We start from the raw sequence: 21,163 nt of genomic DNA, 5'->3' as shown, positions 1-21,163 counted from the left end.
AGAAGAGGGGCTAACTCAGCTGCAAATTCAATATAGAATCTGAGAGGGATTTTATCAGGTCCTGAAGCTATGGAGATATGGATGTTACTTTTGCTATCTGAAAGTTGATGAAAACCTCGTAACTCCATATGTCACTGAAAACCTCACAATTTAGTACCCAGTAACTCCATTATCAAAGATATATTTGAAAGTGTTTGGGTTTCTCTGATCTGGCAATAACTGGGCTTCTACTACCTTGTTACACATGTATGAACTTTATCTGAATCAGTTTATATAATATTTAAAAACAAAGATGATGTGACTTACCATACGAAAGCGCTGGCAGGTCAATAGAAACACAAACAAACACATACATACACACAAAATTCTAGCTTTTGCAACCAATGGTTGCTTCGTCAGGAAAGAGGGAAGGAGAGGGAAAGACGAAAGGATGTGGGTTTTAAGGGAGAGGGTAAGGAGTCATTCCAATCCCGGGAGCGGAAAGACTTACCTTAGGGGGAAAAAAGGACAGGTATACACTCGCACACACACAGATATCCATCCACACATACACAGACACAAGCAGACATTTGTAAAGGCAAAGAGTTTATATATATTTTTTTAAGGAACCATTTTTGCTTCTATTGTGAAGTATAGCAAAATGGAGTTCGAGATTTTCATTGCCTACCGTCAAAGTGCTACAGTACATGTCATGACAGAATTGCACCAAAGTAAACGAATAACTATAGTTTTGTATGCTTCATTAAGTCATTACCATCTCCCACATGTTCACAAATGACAATCATACAATTAGTTAATTATTCAAATAGCTTTCAACAGTTTTGTTTAAATTTTATGATCCCCTTATATTATTGTATTATCTGAGAAACATTGTTTCTGAGTAAATGGCCATGAAATGGTTGTCATGAAGTAGGTGACTAACATGCATATCAGTAATTTTAAAAGACACTGCATATTTCTAGCACAAAACATAATTTTTTAATGTGTACACCTGGTACTGTATATTTTATGCATAAAATGTATTGTGTTTTTAATCATTTTGTCTGAATTTGTAAAAGAGTATAATAATTTTTCACGATAATGGATGACAGCCAAAAGCAGTTGGCTGTCATCCATTATCGCGAAGAATTTCAACAGTTGCTGCTGCAGCCATGTTTAAAATCTTGAAATAATAATTTTTCCATCATTGCAGATGTTGTATTTAATATCTACTTTTACATAAATACTACATAAGCCATTATATAATATATGGATGAGGGTACTTTGTACCAATATTTTTCCTCCCTTTTCTTTTCTGCACGCAAATGAAGTGTGAGGAGGATGGAGGGAGGGCAGGTAATGGATTGACTTCATTATATGCTTCCATATGTACGTATCTTTCCTTATTCACACAATCCTTCTATGAGATAAACGATGAGAGAAATAGAACTGTTTTACAATCTTTTTCAAAGTTGCCTAATAGCACTTGCAGCAATAATGTAATTTTTTTTATTTTTTTTCCAAGGGCCCTTACGGAAACTCACTAAGAAATTCTGTAATATTCTTGTACTGATAAACAGCAAAATTAGATCATCATGTTTCTGAATCCATTCAGTTTTTCCCTCTGATATGACTTTGTCATGTACTAACAATACTTGCACCAAGGGAAATGACACAATTGCTTGACTCTAACTGGAGTTTACAGTGTTCTCCCCAATAATTTGCTATGATTTTTAAAAGAGTAAACTGCCGTTTGATGGTGTATTACTATATTTCACTTATGTACTATCTAGATTTCAGCTTTTATGCCATTATCAATTACAATGCTAAAAGTTGTTAGACTGTTATTATGTCATGTCATGTGATGTGTGGTCTTGTTTACATGCTTTGGACTGCCTTAACAGATATGATGTAATAATGGTCTAACAACTTTTGGCATTGTACTTGATAATGGCATAAAAGCTGAAATCTAGATAGTACAGTAGATAAATATAGTTATACACATTGAAATGGCAGTTTGCACTCTTAAAAATTACTGCATGACTGTGGTTCAACACCACTGAAAATTTGGTATGAATACCCAGATGACATCTTAGCCATGGTAACCTCCTTCCTCCTGAACAATCTTGGTCTCAATGGAACATTACACCCTAATCTTCTCATTTCCTGTTTACAATCAATGATAGCTCATACAGCACTTATCAATGCAGTCAACTTTGTAGCCACACTTAAGTTTCACATAATTTTTCCGAGAAATCTGAAACATCAATCTGCTCCACATAAATTTATTTTGTGTTTTTTTTCCTTTTAATAATGCTTTACAAAATTTATCTATCAATACACACAGGTATATAAATTGAAGTCATCTGTTATGGTTCCGTCTGTATGTCTGGGCTAATCTCAGGATGACTGTGACTGTAGAGATTTTGATATGATTTTCACTAATAGGTAGACATTTCCAAGAAATGTTTGTGTATATAATTTATAAATATTTCAGAAAGTGCACCAATTTCTGATGTTTTTCCCGAGGACAGCCTCACACAGGTATTTTCTGATATTTTACAGGGGACGAATGTAAATAACGACAGGCATTTTCTATACTGCAGTTTTGTGAAGGATATGAAAGCGCTAATATAGAAGCATTATTTGGTATTGTTTCACTTGGTACACTTACTGGCTGGTTGCTGATGAGTGGCGTCTGGATGGGCTGCCTGCCAGGGGCAGCAAGCAGGAGGCGAGGCTGCTGAGTGGTTGAGCCAGAGCTGGAGCGTTGCACGCGGCCCCCCACACATGCTACACCTACTCCTGGGGATGTCGGTTCGCGCCCTGGAGATGCGTTGCCTTCACTGTCGCTAGTGGTTGAGGACGGTGGTGTCGGTGGCAGTGTGAAACCTGTGTGAGCAATGGCCAAGTCAGCAACTCTCATCTCTGTGTGATGCTACATACAGAAAATCATCAATACCACTAGCTAATGAGTCAGTGACTCTTTTTTTACATTGATCAAGAATGACGCCGTTTCAAAATTAGATTGAAATAAATTTGCTGAATGCGAATAACTTGGCATCCGCAGTATTAGGTATGGATGTTCTACCTGTTGGTGACATGTGAAAATTTGTACCAGACCAGGACTCGAACCCAGATTTCCTCTTTATTGTGAGTGGTCACCTTATCATTAGGCTACCCACGCATGCATCCTGGACAGATCCACATTTCCATATGTCATGCTATCTACAGCCCTATACCACAGTCTTTTTACTTTCAATACTGTAGTATAAGGATGTAGATAGTGTGACATCTGGAAATTTGGTCAGTTTGCATGGATAGCCTGATGGTAAGGTGACCACTCGAGATGGTGGGATACCCAGGTTTAAGTCCCTATTTCGCACAAACTTTCATATGCCACGAACAGGTAGAACACATCTACCTAATAATTATGGAAAACTTAAATATGCAGTCCATAAAAATGAAGTAATTCCCCTCTAATTACAGATCCATTTCATTCCTTCTAGTCCTTATAACAAATTTTGAGAAAATGTCCTACAATAGACTACTGATTCATTTTTATGGCATAACCTGCTGACAGCCTGTAGCCTCCCCCCCCCCCCCCCCCCTCCTCTCCAGAGAAAGCTCACAATTCCTGGCAGGGATAAGAATGCAAAATTATCCTCTTGATTTATTCTGTGATCTTGAAAATGCCTCTGATTCCTTGAAATTCTATTCAGGAAACTTAAATGTTATTTATAATGCAATAGACTGGCCAGACAAGGTCCAAAGATGTGCACAATGATAAATCCCAGCAAACTGAAATAATGCAAGGATCGTAGATATGATCAGACACTGCTAAAACCACGTTTAAACTGAGGGTTTCTAACAATTGTCCATGTATGTAACACAACTATTAATATTAATAGAGAACAATTTAACATGAAAGAAAAATACAGTATATTATGAAATAGTGACTTCAACATTGATATTCTAAGTTGATTTTCACTTTTACCACACAAACAACTAGACATACTTGTTGTCTGAGTATTATCAACCACACTTTTTCCATACTGATAAAAAGCAGCAGGTCAGATATTGTGAAAATTAAGTTCACATGTATAAAATATGCAGAACATTACTATTGTGCCAGCTCACAATTCTAAATAGTCATCTGTAACTCTAGTGTAGCAACTGAAGACAGTGGCCTTGATCCTCACTTTTAGTTATTGTCAGGATGTAGAGGGTGACAGTTAATGAACTATATGAAAAAAATGTAAATTAGTTACAAACTACAGCATTACACACTTTTTTTAACATGTAAACGTGACTACAGATATTCAGATTTAGGTTATTACATGTTTGATATGTCTGCCATCATTGGCAATGATGTGGCGCAGACGAACAGGGAAATTGTGCATGACCCGCTCAAGTGTTGGAACATTGATGCTGTTGATGACCTCCTGAATGGCTGTTTTCAGCTTAGAAATGGTTTTAGGGTTATTGCTGTGCACCTTGCCTTTGATATAGCCCCGCCAAAGGAGTCACATGTGTTCAGATCTGGAGAATATGGCGGATAATCGAGGCCCATGCCAGTGGCCTCTGGCTCCCCTGAGCCAGAATGCGGTCCTCAAAGTGCTCCTCCAGGACATCAAACACTCTCCTGCTTTGATGGGGGCGAGTTCTGCCTTGCATGAACCACATCATGTTGAAATCAGGGTCACTTTGGATAATGGGGATAAAATAATCTTCCAAAACCTTCATGTACCATTTGGTAGTCACCGTGCCATCAAGGAATATCACACCAATAATTCTGTGACTCGACATTGCACACCACACAGTCACCTGCTGAGAACAAACAGATTTCTTGATATCAAAATGCAGATTCTCAGTTCCCCAAATGCGCCAATTTTACTTATTGACGAACTCATCCAAATGATAGTGGGCTTCATTGTTAAACCAAACCATACTAATTCCCATCATGCCCTGTGGACAACCATGCAGTTTGAACATCCTAATGCAAACCATTCAGATGTTATGATGATTTTATTTCATATAGTTCAATAATTGTCACCGTGTACCTGTGAAAGAGGTTTTTTAATACATACAACATAACCACGAAACAAAATTCAGCTTTGACTAGTCAAGACAATGTGTCACAAACATGCAGACAGTGGACTGACTATGTAAACAATGGATTGAAACACTCTGTGGTTAAGACAGTAATGGTGGCCACCTGTAATGGAAAAAATAACTTTGTGGAGCTACAGTGTAAGCAATGTGTAAAAACATCACTTCAAAATTGTGGCACTTTGTAGCCATTTCCTGGGGCTAGCACAATCCTAGGAATTCATACAGATCACTTAGAACAAGATGCTCCATACATATATGAATACTTACACAGAGGGCTTAGTGCATGAGACATTTTCTCCAGAAGTTAATTTGGTGGTGTTTGTCCAGACATTTCATTGTCTCTTTTCTGTCTGTCTACATATATCATAAAATTTTTGTTCTATTAACATTTTTACCAAAGAAAGACACAGAAACTTTAACAGTATTAAATTTAAAGGGTGACAGCAGGGGATTATTTGCAAATCTGCATATTTGTACCTTCATAGTATGTGAATATCAACAAAAGAGATATAAAGAGGAAATTATTGATACCGCAAAATGCACGCAAACACACCTGAAGTGTTGGGTTCAACTTTGATGTTGAGCTTTGGTATGACCATTTTCTGCTGTGCGAAGATGGTACCGCGTGTCGCCAGCAGGATGGTGGGTTGCTTCAGGACGCTTTGCTGACCACTTGTCTGCAACAAAAGTCTCCAGCTTTCAGACAACACTCCAAAAATGTCAGCACACACACACACACACACACACACACACACACACACACACACACACACACACACACACACACACACACAGCTTCCAAAGTCACATTTATATCCCTATGCTCTCAACATTTTCTATGGTGTCATCCATCAACACTTCAAAGAGGTCTGTTCTGGAAATATGAAATGAATTTTAATTGCTCTTTCAGCTTCAGAGACTGGATGTTTTTTGTGTGCAAATTACAGATGCACTAGTCACTTCCAAATTGCACAACACATTAATGCAATTGTTCCAGAAATTGCCGTTAACTAAGTAAAATTTTTCTTTCAGTAGTCTTAACAGTGCAGCCTTGAATAGAATAAACTCTCTCCCTCATTCATTCTTTTCATCCCAATTTTATTCATTCAAGCTTCATTCATTAACACCGGGTGATCAAAAAGTCATTATAAATTTGAAAACTGAATAAATCATGGAATAATGTAGATAGAGGGGTACAAATTGACACACATGCTTGGAATGACATAGGGTTTTATTAGAACCAAAACAATACAAAAGTTCAAAAAATGTCTGACAGATGGCGCTTCATCTGATCAGAATAGCAATAATTAGCATAACAAAGTAAGACAAAGCAAAGATGATGTTCTTTACAGGAAATGCTCAATATGTCCACCATCATTCCTCAACAATAGCTGTAGTCGAGGAATAATGTTGTGAACAGCACTGTAAAGCATGTCCGGAGTTATGATGATGCATTGGCGTCGGATGTTGTCTTTCAGCATCCCTAGAGATGTCGGTCGATCATGATACACTTGCGACTTCAGGTAACCCCAAAGCCGATAATCGCACGGACTGAGGTCTTGGGACCTGGGAGGCCAAGCATGACAAAAGTGGCGGCTGAGCACACGATCATCACCAAACGACGCGAGCAAGAGATCTTTCACGTGTCTAGCAATATGGGATGGACCGCCATCCTGCATAAACATCGTACGTTCCAGCAGGTGTTTATCAGCCAGGCTGGGGTGATGCGATTCTGTAACATATCAGCGTACCTCTCACCTGTCATGGTAGCAGTTTTGCTGTCCAGCGTCATCTGTCAGACATTTTGTGAACTTTGTTTTTTTTGTTCTAATAAAACCCTATGTCATTCCAAGCATGTGTGTCAATTTTTACCTCTCTATCTACATTATTCCGTGGTTTATTCAGTTTTCAAATTTGTACTGACTTTTTGATCACACAGTATATTCATTCATTTCATCATAGTTGCATTCACTTAAGCTTCAGCCTCTCATTCTTATTAACCATTTATTCAGTGCTGCCTTCATTAATTCAAAAATATTTAAAAATAGAAAAAGTTAAGGAATTATATAAATGGTCTGTATGTTGCCATATTTTCCACTGAGAAGATGTACAGTAATTATAACACTGACTTGCTCCATTTCATAGTGATAAGTCACAATTATGATCCATGGAAAACGAACACTAACAGTAAGTACCTAGTTTCCTTCATACATTTACTTGTAGTTTGCTACATTCATTCATTCCTCCCTCTGCCTCCTTTCTATTGTTCATTTATAACTTCCTTCTTTAATTTATTCTCCCTCCCTCTTCCATTTACACTAGCTGATCAAACGTGTACAGATGCTACTACATAACAAGGAATTGATCACTATATGGCACAAGATGTGAAGGCTATTACATTGTCAATAAAAAAAGCAGCAACAGAAGAATGGGTGAGTCAGGAAAGCTCAGCCACTTCAAATGTGACGTCACATGAGTAACAAATACACCAGAGTCATTTTACTCTTCTACATTCCACTGCTGGTGATGTGACTGTGAAGCAGAAATCCAAAGGAACAACCACAGTCATACTAAGACCAGACAGACTAACAGGGACCGCTGAGCATTGTGGAGTGTTATTGTAAAAAATTACATGACATCAGTGGAAGGAATCACTTGTGAGTTCCGAAGTGCCACCAGCAGTCCAGCTAGCAAAATTACTGCCTGCAGGGAGTTATAAAGAATGGGGTACAATGGGTGAGCAGTTAGTCATATGCCACACATTTGTATTTGATGCTTGAGGTGGTGGAAAGAGCAATGCCACTGGACAGTGGATGACTGGAATTGAGTGATTTGGAGTGATGAGTAATGCTAAACTCTGTGTCAATCTGATGGAAGGGTTTGAGTTTGGTGAATGCCTGGAGAACATTATCTGTGATTGTGTGTAGTGCCAACAGTGAAGTAGGGAGGACATAATGTCATTGTATGAGAGTATTTTTCATAATCTCCTGATTGTATTAAGAAAACAATAAATGTGGAAGGATATGAACACATTATGCAGCACTGTTTACTGTGTACAATACAGGAAAAGTTTGGAGATGATGATGCTATGTATCAGCATAACAATCCACCATGTCTTAAAGCAGAATCTGTGAAGCTATGGTTTGTAGACAATAACATTGCTGAAATGGACTGACCTGCCCGAGAGTCCCAACCTGAACCCAATGGAACAGCTTTGGAGTGAGACGGAATGTCGACTTTGCTCCAGAACCCAGCTTCCGACACCACTAGCTTCTCTGGTTTTGGCAACGAACTGCCGTTCCTCCACAGACATTCAGACATCTCACTGAAATTGTCTTCAGCAAAGTTCGAGCCGCCATAAATACAAAGTCTTGACACACTTCATATTAATGTCCACTAAAAGGTGTTTGGGTACTTTTGACCTGATAGAGTATAATTCATCACCCTCCCTCCTTCTTCCATTCATTCACTCACTCATTCACCCATGTACCCAACATCACACTACGTCCCATCACACCTTGACCAGAATGAGATTTTCACTCTGCAGCAGAGTGTGCGCTGATATGAAACTTCCTGGCAGATTAAAATTGTGTGCCGGACCGAGACTCGAACTCGGGGCCTATGCCTTTCGCGGGCAAGTGCTCTACCGTCTGAGCTACCCAATCACGACTCACGCCCCATCCTTACAGCTTTACTTCTGCCAGTACCTCGTCTCCTACTTTCCAAACTTAACAGAAGCTCTCCTGTGAACCTTGCAGAACTAGCACTTCTGAAAGAAAGGATATTGCGGAGACCTGGCTTCGCCACAGCCTGGGATATTTCCAGAATGAGATTTTCACTCTGCAGTGGAGTGTGCGCTGATATGAAACTTCCTGGCAGATTAAAACTGTGAGGACGGGGCGTGAGTCGTGCTTGGGTAACTCAGATGGTAGAGCACTTGCCCGCAAAAGGCAGAGGTCCCGAGTTCGAGTCTTGGTTCGGCACACAGTTTTAATCTGCCAGGAAGTTTCCATCACACCTTCTCTACCTTCAGCCCATTTGTGTTGATCTCCTCTAATTATTTTCCCCCTCTTCAGATCTCTCATTCCCACATCCACATATATGGTATGTTGTATATAAGGTCGGTGGATAATTTAGTAGCGTTTTTGTTTTGTATTTTGGTATTCTGCTTGCTACGGGTATATTTATCGAATGTTATTTTTTATTTGTGCTTCACTGTTGTTATTTCAGTTTACCTATCGTCATTTGGAGATAGTGAGTGGTGCTGTCGATGCTAGAAAATTGAGTGCCGAGTGGAGAATTCGGAACATTTCTGACATATTCTTGTGTTTGAGTTCAGTAGTGGGGTGACAGCAGCGGAGGCAGACAGAAACATTTGCGCCTTGTATGGGAATAACGCCATTGGACAGAGCACGGTAAGAAAATGGTTTTCTCCTTATAAGGATGATCGTTTTGACATTAGTGACTTTCCAAGTACAGTACTATCTTCGGGGATTTGGTGCATTAATCCACAATGGTTCACGTAAGTGTGCTCGTGAACTGGCAGATGTGATGAACTGTGATCATTCCACCGTCATGCGACATTTTCATGCAATGGGGAACGTTCAAATATCGCGTGTGCGGGTACTGCATGCTCCGAGCCAAAATTACAAAATGCATCTCTGCTCGCTCGTCATCAGTTGGCTCGTGAACAAAACTTGTCATTTCTATCCTGTATCGTTACTGGTGACGGGAAATGCTGTCTTCATGCTAACATAAGGAAAAGAAAGGAATGGTCGAACCAAAAGAAAGCAGCAACTTCCCGTACCAAGGCCTGCGGGCATCCGCAAAAGTTATGTTGTGTATTTGGTGGAACAGTGACTGTGCGATGTACTACGAATTGAGTTCTCTAGACGTAACTATCAATGCTGACATTTATTGTCAACAATTGCAACATCTTGCTGATGCAGTCCGAGAACAACTAATAAAAAGACAGCGTGAAGTGATGTTACTCCACCATAACGCCCGCCCGCATTCCGCTAGACTGACAAAAAAACACTATACAGGAGTTGAGTTGGGAAGTCATTCCACACCCGCCTTATTCACCTGATATTGCGCCCTCAGATTTTCGCCTTTTCCGCCCTCTATCGAACGGCCTTCAAGAACTTCCTTCCGGTTGAAAATGTCCTCTGAACACGGCACGACGATTTCTTCGTCTCGAATCGTCCGATTACTACAGTCGTGGAATCGAAAAGTTACCTCAGAATAATTGGCGCACTATTGTAAGTACTGAAGGAGAGTATATTATTGGTGACTAAAGTCTCTCTTATGTGTATCTGTCGTGTTTATCGAACTTATCGAGAAACGCTACGATCTTATCCACCAACCCAATACCACAGTCTAACGTAACAGTCGCGACACTTCTCCTTGATTTTGTTACCTACCGCGCCAGCAGCGCCCCAAGCGGCCAATAACTTAAACTGTGAGTTCGGCGCGATCGTGAAAGCTAATAGTGGTTGTTTATTTTGACTTCTACAATGGTTTTTACAAGCGGGAGCGTTTGTAGCGCAATAAATTGCAGCAACAACAGGAAGAAGACACCACAGCTGTCTTTTTTTAAGTTTCCTAAGGATCATGTTACTAAACTGTATCGTCAGGATTCACTTGCAAACTACACGTGTATTAATGATTAATGTTTCGTTTTAAGAGCAGAAAATGGCTAGTTAATAGCAGACAATATTAGGTTTCGTTCGCTACATTTCGAACAAAACCAGTTCATGAACGCACACAATAATAAACTCGTATGAAATGCGGTACCCACACTGTTTGACATCCAAAATAAGCCGCCTTAGCTGACGATGAAGAGGAAACTGCCACAAAGATTCGACAATCCATCTAAACCTGTAAAACAGTCCTATGGCGCAGAAGCAGGCAGTTCAACTCTCCATGTATCAGTGCCAGATTCGTGTGAATCGTCAACACAGACCTGCTTTGACGATGAAGTGGTCAGATTAAGTGCAGTTATTCGTGTCTAACGAAAGTGTAATGTTTGGTATGTATTTCATTCACTTATGTTGTTAGTCACTTAATTTTCCTTGCTTCCTTCACGTGATGACATTATTTTGTTAGCAACTTGTTCACTGACAGATTGTTCGAATATTATTCAAATATTTGGTTTTGCGTGAAATGTAATGTAATCAGCTCATTATAATGTTTTCAACATATTTCTCCCACTATTTGGCAGTTGCTTGTCCCACATAGAATAATATAAAGATGAAGGTCGTACTTGTGACAACAGGCGACGACAATGACAAACACAGTAGGCCTACAGAACGATAAATGAGCTGTCGATCGCTGTGCTACTTACATGTGAATCTGTGTGTTTATATTCTTTTGATATCAACGTGGTAAGCTGCAGTTTTATCCAACGTCACAAGTGTTTCTTCACGAGTGTGTTGTAACTTGCCACCCGATTCACGGCTTTTGTCCATACTTGCGCTTATTTTAGAATCATTTTTAGAAACATATATGCCTTCTGATACTACACAAACCCTTGGAGGCAAGAAAATAACTCAAATATTTCGTAAATTACGTAGGAAATGGTTGCAAAACGAACAGCATGCTTACGACGTGTCTGACGTTCACCTTACTCGCCGCTTGGAGCGCTAGTGTAGCTCGATCTGTCAAACGGTAACAACTTTTACAGCAGTGAGTGTCGCGACTGTTAGACTGTGCCAATTCCCAATTCGCTCACCCGTACACCCTCGGCCTTTATCTCCCTCCGCACGGCGGCGCCCTGGGGCTGCTGCTGCTGGTGGTCGCGCACCGCGGGGGCGGCGGTGGCCTGCTGGGGCACGTGCTCCGCCTCCGCCTCCGCCTCCGCCTCCTGCTCCGCCTCCATGTCGACGTCCACGTCGACGTCGACATCGACGTCCTGGTCGGAGGAACCCGGCGACAGCGGGCAGGAGTCGGAGGGCGACGGCGGCTCGCTCAGCGGCTCGTCCTTCACCAGCACCGGAGACCCCACCGACACTGACGCCGACCCCGCAGACGTGGGCTGCGGCCGCGACGTACGCCGGGACCCCGCAGCCAGCGGCCAGCACTCGCCCTCCATCGCTGCGGCACACCAGAACAACGTTACGTAGCACATTTTTCTCCATTACAGAGCTGGAAGACATTCACAGAGACGATTTCAAAATTTAAATTCGTAGGAAAAATTTCAGAACCCTTCAGAATTAACGCAGAAGTTCGGTAGGGCGATGGGCTCTCGCCGATGTCTACGATTTGGTATCAGGCAAGGTCATGAGACAGTAGGTTAAAGAAATACAAGAGAAAAACAATGAAGGAATCAGTGGATATCCATCTTATTGCATGATTGAGGGACCTGCCATGCCAAGTACCAAGTAAGAGCCAGGTACTGCAAGATGGCACGATATTCAGAAATTTTTTTTTTTGAAATAGAAGGTTGTGGCATAGTATCCAAACTGCTATTAACAGCAGTGTTGAATTCACTTGTTATAACTGATAAATACGGAAGCCAATTTGCTCAGTAATCAGTTTAAATTTGTAAACTCGTCACCGGAACTTAAACTACTCACTGAAGCTCGGAATATCGTACCGAAGCCACGTGGCACATACAAGCATATTTCAAGGTGCAACAAATTATAGAATATCATAGATAATATACAGGGTGGTCCATTGATAGTGACCGGGCCAAATATCTCACGAAATAAGCGTCAAATGAAAAAAACTACAAAGAACGAAATTCGTCTAGCTTGAAGGGGGAACCAGATGGCGCTATGGTTGGCCCGCTAGATGGCGCTGCCATAGGTCAAACGGATATCAACTGCGTTTTTTTTTGTTTTTAATAGGAACCCCCATTTTTATTACTTATTCGTGTAGTAAGTAAAGAAATATGAATGTTTTAGTTGGACCACTTTTTTCGCTTTGTGACAGGTAGCGCTGTAATAGTCACAAACATATAAGTACGTGGTACCGCGTAACATTCTGTCAGTGCGGACGGTATTTGCTTCGTGATACATTACCCGTGTTAAAATGGACCGTTTACCGATTGCGGAAAAGGTCGATATCGTGTTGATGTGTGGCTATTGTGATCAAAATGCCCAACGGGCGTGTGCTATGTACGCTGCTCGGTATCCTGGGCGACATCATGTAAGTGTCCGGACCGTTTGCCGGATAGTTACGTTATTTAAGGAAACAGGAACATGCGAAACGTCAGCCACGACCTGCAACAAATGATGATGCCCAAGTAGGTGTTTTAGCTGCTGTCGCGGCTAATCCGCACATCAGTAGCAGACAAATTGCTCGAGAAACGGGAATCTCAAAAACGTCGGTGTTGAGAATGCTACATCAACATCGACTGCACCCGTACCATATTTCTATGCACCAGGAATTGCATGGCGACGACTTTGAACGTCGTGTACAGTTCTGCCACTGGACACAAGGGAAATAACGGGACGATTACCGATTTTTTTGCACGCGTTCTATTTAGCGATGAAGCGTCATTCACCAACAGCGGTAACGTAAACCGGCATAATATGCACTATTGGGCAACGGAAAATCCATGATGGCTGCGACAAGTGGAACATCAGCGACCTTGGCGGGTTAATGTATGGTGCGACATTATGGGAGGAAGGATAATTGGCCCCCATTTTATCGATGGCTTTCTAAATGGTGCAATGTATACTGATTTCCTACGTAATGTTCTACCGATGTTACTACAAGATGTTTCACTGCATGACAGAATGGCAATGTACTTCCAACATGATGGATGTCCGGCACATAGCTCGCGTGTGGTTGAAGCGGTACAGAATAGCATATTTCATGACAGGTGGATTGGTCGTCGAAGCACCATATCATGGCCCGCACGTTCACAGGATCTGACATCCCTGGATTTCTTTCTGTGGGGAAAGTTGAAGGATATTTGCTATCGTGATCCACCGACAACCCCTGACAACATGCGTCAGCGCATTGTCAATGTATGTGCAAACATTACGGAAGGCGAACTGCTCGCTGTTGAGAGGAATGTCGTTACAAGTATTGCCAAATGCATTGAGGTTGATGGACATCATTTTGAGCATTTATTGCATTAATGTGGTATTTACAGGTAATCACACTGTAACAGCATGCGTTCTCAGAAATGGTAAGTTCACAAAGGTACATGTATCACATTGAAACAACTGAAATAAAATGTTCAAACGTCCCTACGTTCTGTATTTTAATTTAAAGAACCTACCTGTTACCAACTGTTCGTCTAAAATTGTGAGCCATATGTTTGTGACTATTACAGCGCCATCTATCACAAAGCGAAAAAAGTGGTCCAAGTAAAACATTCATGTATCTTTACGTACTACACGAATATGTAATAAAAAATGGGGGTTCTTATTTTAAAAAACGCAGTTGATATCCGTTTGACCTATGGCAGCGCCATCTAGCGGGCCAACCATAGCGCCATCTGGTTTCCCCCTTCAAGCTAGACAGGTTTCGTTCTTTGCAGTTTTTTCGTTTGACGCTTATTTCGTGAGATATTTGGACCGGTCACGATCATTGGACCACCCTGTATATAACAAAAAGTACCACCACAGCTGTGTCTTGGAGAATGTCTTTATTCTATCGCACCACTAGCTTCGGCGGCACATTACCACCATCCTCGGGCCCCACCACTACTAAAAGAGTATTTGATTTCCTTGGCGCATCTGCTGTGAGATCCTTGTTACTAGCACACGTGGACTAGCACAAGGAGTCTACACTCCAGTGCCCAATGGGCATGTAGTTGCAGCAAAATAATATTTACCCATGCCACGTAAGAGCCAGGTACTGCAGGATGGCACCATATTCAGAACTGATTTCTTTTCTAGAAGGTTGTCGCATAGTATCCAAACTGCTATTAACAGCAGTGTTGAATTCACTTGTTATAACTTATAAATACGGAAGCCAATTTGCCCAGTGATTAGTTCAAATTTGTAAACTCGTCACCGAAGCTTAAACTACTCACCGAAGCTCGGAATATCGTACCGAAGCCACATGGCACGTACAAGTATATTTCAAGAGGCAACAAATTATAGCACATCATTGACAGCATATTAATCGTGAAAGAAAAGAGGACAGTACAGATATTGATTAGTAAACTGATTCTCTGTTAGTCTGTGGTTTTGGGAAGTTTAGTTAAGAATATAAATAGAGAAGAGATAATCACTCCATCATTACCTCTGCAATAAAATCTCGCGTACATCATGTATCTTCGCAGCAAAAAGTGAATTAATATTTCATTTAGTTTTCACGTAATAACACGGTTCGCAACAGTCGCCAACAGTAAAAGAGTAGCTGGAGGACGATAGCGACGAATTCCTTGCGGCACTGTTATTGTTGGGCCATTATCATCTACAAAGCATTGTCTCTCAGTATCTCCACTGTAACATTTAACAATCCGTTATAGTTTACTTGAACCCGGTCTTTAAGAACCTATTCAAATTTAGTTGCCACGCACGACCCGAGATATGATCACCCCGCCTTATCGTGTTAGTCACGTTTCCGGCACCTTCTGTTCCCATGTTTACATCTTTTTCGGTACTTCCAGTGCGTCAGGAAATTCATCACTCTGTCGTTTTAACTTATTGAAGACCGCTCTTCGATGCATTTGCTCGTTCTCGATACATTGTGGGCGGCACGCCTTAGCTGCCAGCACCATGTGTAAAATTTACACAACGTTCGGAAGAGTTATTTATTGAAAAATACTAAAATTAACCCCATTGCCATTAGTCTCAATTTCGTGAGACCCCATTTTATAACAAAGCGGTCTTTTACTTAGCAACATTCTACTCTACTTTCTGTAATTAACCCGTTAACGTTGATGTCTCCTGTGGTAGAGCGTTTATCAATGCTGGCTACTGACGAAGAGGTTCTGGGCTCGATTCCTTGCGACCAACCTTGATTTTTCAGCCTCTTTCCTATAGTTTCACAATACATGCAGGGCAGTTCGAAATGAATATAGCGATTACAAGCGACTATAACTATTTAATGCATAGCTACATGCCGGTAAGAATACGGAAAGTTTAAAATTTCTTCTTACATACTTTCTAAGTTTATACGAATTCTACAACGCTACTATTGGTCAGGCAGAAATATCTAAGCGATAATTCATTCCACGCCACACATTCTGAAGAATATACGGAGTCTTCGACACTAGCGCATCAGAAACGCGCATTTTTGAGCTCTGTCAAAGTAGGCACATAAACAAAGTCTTTCATATAACCTCATAAAAAGAAATCTATGGATGTCAGGTCTGAAGATGTAGGTGGCTAAGAGCCGAACACAACGTCGACATGTCCAGCACGACCGATTCACCGGTTTGGAAGGTGTTAAATTAAAAATGTGCAAACGTCTATAGCCTAATGTGGGGAAAGATGTGAAGCGTGGAATCCGTATCAAGCAGTGCCAACAACCATTGCTCAAGGATGTTCAGGTAAATAAATGTTTGTTAAAACACTTGTGTGCATGAAGAAAAACAGAATGTATCACACATACGCCAGCTTCCGAGTCACTGCGCCTGCGCAACGACCGGAATTTTGAACTTACTTTTACATTTTTTATAACTGTTATCGGCGTTTGGATGAACATTAGTTACCGCCTCAGTAATCGCTACATTCACCTTTAATAGTCCTGTATTATCTATATTAGTCCAGTTATGCTTCATGAGATAGAAAATAGGTATCTTTTGAAAGGAACATCATATAGATGCGTTATTATAATAAAGAATTTGATCATCATTAAATGATTTTAAGTATGATCAGTACAATTACATCACAAAGGGGAGGTGTGTGGAAGCGAGCGCCTTCGCCTTTCTCCGGCGTGGTGTACTGCTGCTCAAGTCGCGCCCGCCGGTTCGGAAATCGCATCGCCGCTCCAACATCCCCCCTCACCCTTGAGTGAAGCTACCGAGTTTCACTCCCCTTTCACAGGAGCGACTTTCTTCTCTCATTCAATTAGTAGTGTTAAGTGAGTCTACTGCAGCGCCCCTGGCGTTTTATTTCTGGACAGCCTCGCCTGTCACGAGTGGTCAATTTTGTCGCCGAAATTGCTTGTGTTATGAGCAGCGTTTCCAGATCGAGTTTTAGAAATTCCAGCATAGCAGACAAAAAAAAAAATCGCTAAAGGTTACCCCATCGGCAAGTTTTCCCCAAATATCTTAAACATACCAATTCCTTTTAAACTACTATTAATTATCAGTGTTGGCAGCCTGAAGAGGTGGAATTATGTGTTCAGAACTGTAAAATTATCGAACATATCAAAATATTATAGTACATAAACTAATATTTTTAAGTAGTCAATGAAAACAAAAGCAAACGGCCCTGCTGCGGTGATAACACCGGTTCCTGTCAGATCACCGGAGATAAACGTTGTCGGGCTTGGCTACCACTTGGATGGTGACCGTTCGGTCTGCCGTGAGCTGTTGGCAAGTGGGGTGCACTCAGCCCTTGTGAAGCCTGTTCAAATGGTTCAAATGGCTCTGAGGACTATGAAACTTAACTTCTGAGGTCATCAGTCCCCTAGAACTTAGAACTACTTAAACCTAACTAACCTAAGGACATCACACACATCCATGCCCGAGGCAGGATTCGAACCTGCGACCGTAGCGGTCGCGCGGTTCCAGACTGAAGCGCCTAGAACCAGGCTGTGAAGCCTGCTGAGGAACTGCTTGATGAGGAAGTAGCGGCTGCGGTCGAAAGCTGACAAAGGCCGAGAGAGCGGTGTGCTGACCAAATGCCCCTCCATATCCATATCCGACGCCTGTAGGTTGAGGACGAGACGGCGGTCGGTCGGTACCGTTGGCCTTCACGGCCTGTTCGGACAGAGTATCGTATCGAGTCCATAAAAAGAAAAGGGCGACAAGAAAAACAGGACTCCTGCTCTAGGAGCACCACACTTGCTTTCTTCATGCTTTGTTCATTGTTCTGTTGATTTACCATCAGTGCAACATCTCTTCGCAACTCGACAATTCTATCCACTACGCTACTGTGAGCACACAAAGTTCGTGCCGGCGTTTTCTACTTACTGCTCCTGAAGGCTCTTAACCTCCGATTTGTCATTGCCTTACATATAACAAATCATACCAATACCGGCGCGTTTTCGAGAGATTCTCAATGTTTCAAACAGCATATATTCATACGACATACATTATAACATAAAACGCAATAAGTACAAGCTTATTTTAAATCGAAGAAATTCAGAATGGCGTCTCCTCAACACTCAATACGACCATGAAAGTCAACAGATATGCCAAATTGTGCAAACTGGGCATATACCCGTCATAATGATGTCACAGTGAGGTATCACCACGACGAGTCTAGCGTCTCCCACTAAAGGGAAGATGTATCGAGTAATCTGAAGAGAGAGTGTCATCTAGTGAATATCTAGAAAACTAAGTACATGTTGTTTGAACTAAAATATCAGAGATGAGATTAGCAGTAAGGCTAGGCACATAGAAAAACTTCCCCAATTTCCCCAGTACCGTTCTTCCCAAAAAAATTCCCCAATGTTTCAGTTTCCCCAAAAGTCCCCCCCCCCCCCCCCAAAAAAATATTTTTCCTCGAAATTGCGATAAAGAACCCCGACCTGGAGTGGCCAGTTGTGAGACCTTTTGGTGTGAAGTTCAGCACCCGAAATTTGAAAGTGAGGTTATGAGGCAAAACAAAGTAACTGAATGACAATAGTTTGAACAAGTCAAAATTCATGGTAGATATTGTTGACAAGGGTCGTATAATGAATTTTCCACACTGTTAAAAACTAGAAGAATAGGAAAAGTGTAGTCAAGCATTACAGAACGTCAACATTTATTGCTCGAGAGAATATGTACGTCCAAACACATTAAACTATAGTTGGAAAAATGGAAATGAAGTCCCATGCTTCTTTACAGAGCGTAGGGGAACGATGCGGCAGACCCGCACCGCCTTACTAGGCAAGGTCCTAATGGAAGTGGTTTGCCGTTGCCTTCCTCCGACCGTAATGGGGATGAATGATGATGACGAAGACGACACAACAACACCCAGTCATCTCGAGGCAGGAAAAATCCCTGACCCCGACGGGAATCGAACCCGGGACCCTGTGCTCGGGAAGCGAGAAAGCTACCGCGAGACCACGAGGGGCGGACAAACTATAGTTAGAAGGCAGTAAATAGCACATTACTGTCTTATCGTCTGGGTCTTGTTTCTATATAAATGTCAAATGACATCCAAAACTATTTCTTTCTTTTGACTGAGCTGGTTTTTTCAATGTTGAAACAACTTTCATTAAAACGTCTGTTGCACTTATTTACGATCTTATTCTTGCACAGTGTAGACATTTTTGTCCAGATATTGTAAAACGCAAATACCTTTCCGTTTTCAGATATTTGTTGCGAAATTACACTAGTAGGAAAAGTGGCAGGTCATCGTGCAAACGGACAACAAAATAAAGAATGAGAAGACACGAAAGCACAAGTTCCATTGCTACAAGAGGAGTGTGAGCATCGGCGGACGACGTCACTGCCACCTCTTCTTGCGCATGCGCTGTCTTCAGCATACTCAGGAGCTTAGAACTCCACACTCGGTACAGTCACTGGTCCGGTCGTGACACAATAGATCCACACGTAGGCACGAGATGTGCAACCACCACGACTATTACATTTTGAGCAGGAAGTCCCTCGTGTAAAACGATGTTTAGTTTGCGAGATCTCCGAACCGCGTTTCCACATCTGAGGAGCGCGATAATTTGGCGCCAGCCGCGCCGCTGCCGGAAGCTGCTCGCTGCCATTGGCTCCTTGCTGTTAAGCGGGACGCCAAGTGCTCTGCGTACTTACCTAACGGGAGCCGCAGCAGGAGAGACGCTAACACGCTGGCATTACCATCTTCCACTAACGCTTACGCGGCTCGATAATTGCGTTCGGATACACCACTCGGCGAACCCCATCAGAATGTTTCTACTGGACAAATGTTACCTCCGGGGGAAACAAAGACGGCGTCGTGGATTTTCCGACCGCAGACTTTGCGACCCGTGACGTCAACGTGTTGTTTCCGACCATAAAAATTCTAGGAAGTTTGGCCGCGCTTTTCCCATCTTCAGAGGAAGTCACAACAGTGGGGAGGCTCTGGTAGGAAACACCACGGCGCAAAACTGGTTGTTGTTAGCCATGGCTTTTCTGACCGTTTCGTGCTAAGAATATCCTTTCACGCTTTACCCAGGCTTAGGGCGACAGAGTTGATATATCCATGGAGTGAGCATGGCCTGCTGCGCACGTTCTCTACACCAAACTGGGGTAGTCACATGACTTTGGGACGACGTTGCTTGTTTACAATTTGCGGTAATTGCGAAATCTGAATGTTACATCTATTCGCCTTGTCTTATATACGTTCTTCACGTTTGAGTTTTACCAACAACTACGGTGCAGTATTGTCTTTGCTACATATATAAAGTGAAGTGTGTGAAAGGAGGACCAGTTACTTTCCATAGGTAAGTGCAACAAATGTATAACTGTCAACGTTATGTTGATATGAGGCACTTTGTAGGTTGAAAAATATCGCGACACGGTATTATACGGTCTTGTATTGTAGGGGTCGGCCACGGTGGCCGAGCGGTTCTAGGCGTTTTAGTCCGGAACCGCGTGACTGCTACGGTCGGAGGTTCGAATCCTGCCTCGGGCATGGATGTGTGTGATGTTCTTAGGTTAGTTAGGTTTAAGTAATTCTAAGTTCTAGGGGACTGATGACCTCAGATGTTAAGTCCCATAGTGCTCAGAGCCATTTGAACCATTTTTTTTGTATTGTAGGGACAATTTCTGTAATTTTACAGCCGTGTGTTTACGAGACCGGTGCAAATTTGCAAGCGTGTTCGAGTAAACTGACAGTCAGTGTTTACATACTGGTGCTATGTTCACATGCAAACAAAATTTATCCATGACAGTCTGATTAATTTATTCCAGTCTTCGTAAGTTCTGAGATCCTGCGGTTATCAAAGTAGTTCTGCATTGGACAATTTCCTACACAGTGTCACTGTAACATAATTAATTAGAACAGATTTGCCAATATGATCCAGTGCA

General features: G+C 41.8%; 1 protein-coding gene across 1 annotated transcript in view; it reads right to left on the bottom strand.

The window, feature by feature from the left end:
• LOC124622114 (cyclic AMP response element-binding protein A-like) overlaps window positions 1-21,163 on the bottom strand; it is a 679,969-nt gene that overhangs the window by 21,822 nt on the left and 636,984 nt on the right. Inside the window, exons 3-5 of the mRNA XM_047147722.1 lie at window positions 11,828-12,189; window positions 5,648-5,771; window positions 2,654-2,871 (exon numbers count right to left, since the gene is read on the bottom strand). Coding sequence (XP_047003678.1) covers window positions 2,654-2,871; window positions 5,648-5,771; window positions 11,828-12,189 — 704 coding nt within the window. The remainder of the gene's footprint in view (window positions 1-2,653; window positions 2,872-5,647; window positions 5,772-11,827; window positions 12,190-21,163) is intronic.

The sequence above is a fragment of the Schistocerca americana genome, chromosome 7 (genome assembly GCF_021461395.2).
Source record: "Schistocerca americana isolate TAMUIC-IGC-003095 chromosome 7, iqSchAmer2.1, whole genome shotgun sequence".
In the NCBI taxonomy this organism is placed as follows: domain Eukaryota; kingdom Metazoa; phylum Arthropoda; class Insecta; order Orthoptera; family Acrididae; genus Schistocerca; species Schistocerca americana.
The sequence above is the reverse complement of the archived record's forward strand: the minus strand, read 5'-3'. Positions and strand labels throughout refer to the sequence as shown.